Source organism: Macrobrachium rosenbergii, chromosome 44 (genome assembly GCF_040412425.1).
Source record: "Macrobrachium rosenbergii isolate ZJJX-2024 chromosome 44, ASM4041242v1, whole genome shotgun sequence".
Classification (NCBI taxonomy): Eukaryota; Metazoa; Arthropoda; class Malacostraca; order Decapoda; family Palaemonidae; genus Macrobrachium; species Macrobrachium rosenbergii.
In genome coordinates, this window is record NC_089784.1 from 39,215,570 (window position 1) to 39,217,363 (window position 1,794).

The 1,794-nt window shown below is 36.1% G+C and overlaps 1 protein-coding gene across 1 annotated transcript in view; it reads left to right on the top strand.

Moving 5' to 3' along the window:
* Positions 1-1,320, top strand: part of LOC136829540 (cuticle protein AMP1A-like) — a 5,205-nt gene extending 3,885 nt beyond the window's left edge. Inside the window, exon 3 of the mRNA XM_067088379.1 lies at positions 955-1,320. Coding sequence (XP_066944480.1) covers positions 955-1,153 — 199 coding nt within the window. The 3' untranslated portion in view covers positions 1,154-1,320. The remainder of the gene's footprint in view (positions 1-954) is intronic.
* The last annotated feature ends 474 nt before the right edge of the window (positions 1,321-1,794 follow it).

The following is a 1,794-nucleotide window of genomic DNA, read 5'->3' on the forward strand; positions in this document are numbered from 1 at the left end:
TGTTATACCCGATCACTCTCCCCTTGGAAACTTTCATATACAATACAGGAGAATGAAATTTTTGCAGAGCAAAGACTGATTGCACAGTTTGAAGAAAAATACTTCATAGTAATATTTTTGGGAACTACCTATTAATTCAACATCATTAACACTGTACGGGTTGGTATGAAGGAAATAAGCTGACCTAAATTTTGTTTTTGGAAAAGGTTCAACTTTACTGTTTTATCGCTTTCCTATGAACATTTTTCTCGCAATTAGATTCGAAATGGTGGGAACGAGAGAACAGAAGCCTTTCACTAAAATTATGCAACCTCACGAAGATAAGATGCGCATACCCAAGTTTTTGTTGCCTTACAAGGTCAAGTTTCACTGTGACTTTGAGGTTTTTTATTTTGTGTGATAAAAGTTCCACAAAATGGATGTTCTTTTCTTTTGCTTTTCTAAACTTATCAACGTTCTGATTTGCGCTGAACTTACACTTCATGTCGAAAAAATTTATTTTTGTATCAACAAGAGCTTTTAATATCAAATTATCAAGCTGGGCAATTTTCATCCCACAACTGCTTACGGATCACCTTAGAAGGAAAGTGCAATCAATTGTGTTGTTGGAAGTGGCACTTCTAGTTTACAGAAACCAATCATCCAGTCAATCAGTAATGGATACTAACAGTGCCTTGTGATTTTGGTAAGGCCTATTCATTAATAATACCTAAAACATTATGGTAAAATACTGTGAAGGACACACGATAGTAAGTAATCTTGCTCCAACATATATGGTATCTTGAAGAATGATGATGTAATTTAATATAATACTGAATTATAGTTATATCTTCCTAACAAAAAGGCTACGCGGTAACAGAAGTGACTCAGTTCTAAAACCAATAACCTTCGAGAGATGTCGCGAAAGTTTAGAGAGCTTATTATAAGAAGCTTAATGATCTCTTTTCCTCACAGTTACACAGCCCCCGACGGAACTCCCGTTGTTTTGAAATTCGTCGCTGACGAGAACGGCTTCCAGCCCCAGTCCGACCTCCTCCCAGTGGCTCCAGAATTCCCCCACCCAATTCCCCAGTTCGTCCTGGACCAGATCGCCACGGCCGAAGCCCAAAGAGCCGCCATCGCACGCGGCGAAGAAGTAGTCTACCAGAAATAATTTGCTCAATTCATCTGATATGAGATTTCGACTTCATTCAGGGATCGCCGATTTTTTCACAACTAAACCTGATCGATTATTTCGATATGTACCGGTACGAGTATCGATTATACACTCGCTATTTATACAAATGATTATTTATGTTCAATGAAATGTTGAGATGAAAAGATTCGTTTTATTCAACCTCTCGCAGAAATAGCAAAATGAGAACGCTTGCCGCTCTTACATAACTGATACGATTTGCTTCAGTTGAGCGCAGTTATGGAATGGTATGCTGAAATTTTATATCGCGCAAAATATTCAACATCCACCCTCGTATTTCTAATGTATTATGTACAATATCAACTCATGGTATAAGTTTGTATGATTTACCAAGACAAAATAGAGGATAATGAACAAATCAGTGCATGCCATTATATACCAAAAGTAATGCAGTAGTTAATAATGTCATCTTGAATTACAGGGAAAATTGTAGATTTGATAGAATATTTTTACATTACTACAGCTAGGTATAATATTTAGCGTTCTTTTGAATGTTATCAACGACTTATCATAAACGGTTATAATAACATTCGGACACGAATGCAGCACAACTTTTTATCAACTATATATTCGAATAATTAAAATAATTCTGATCTATA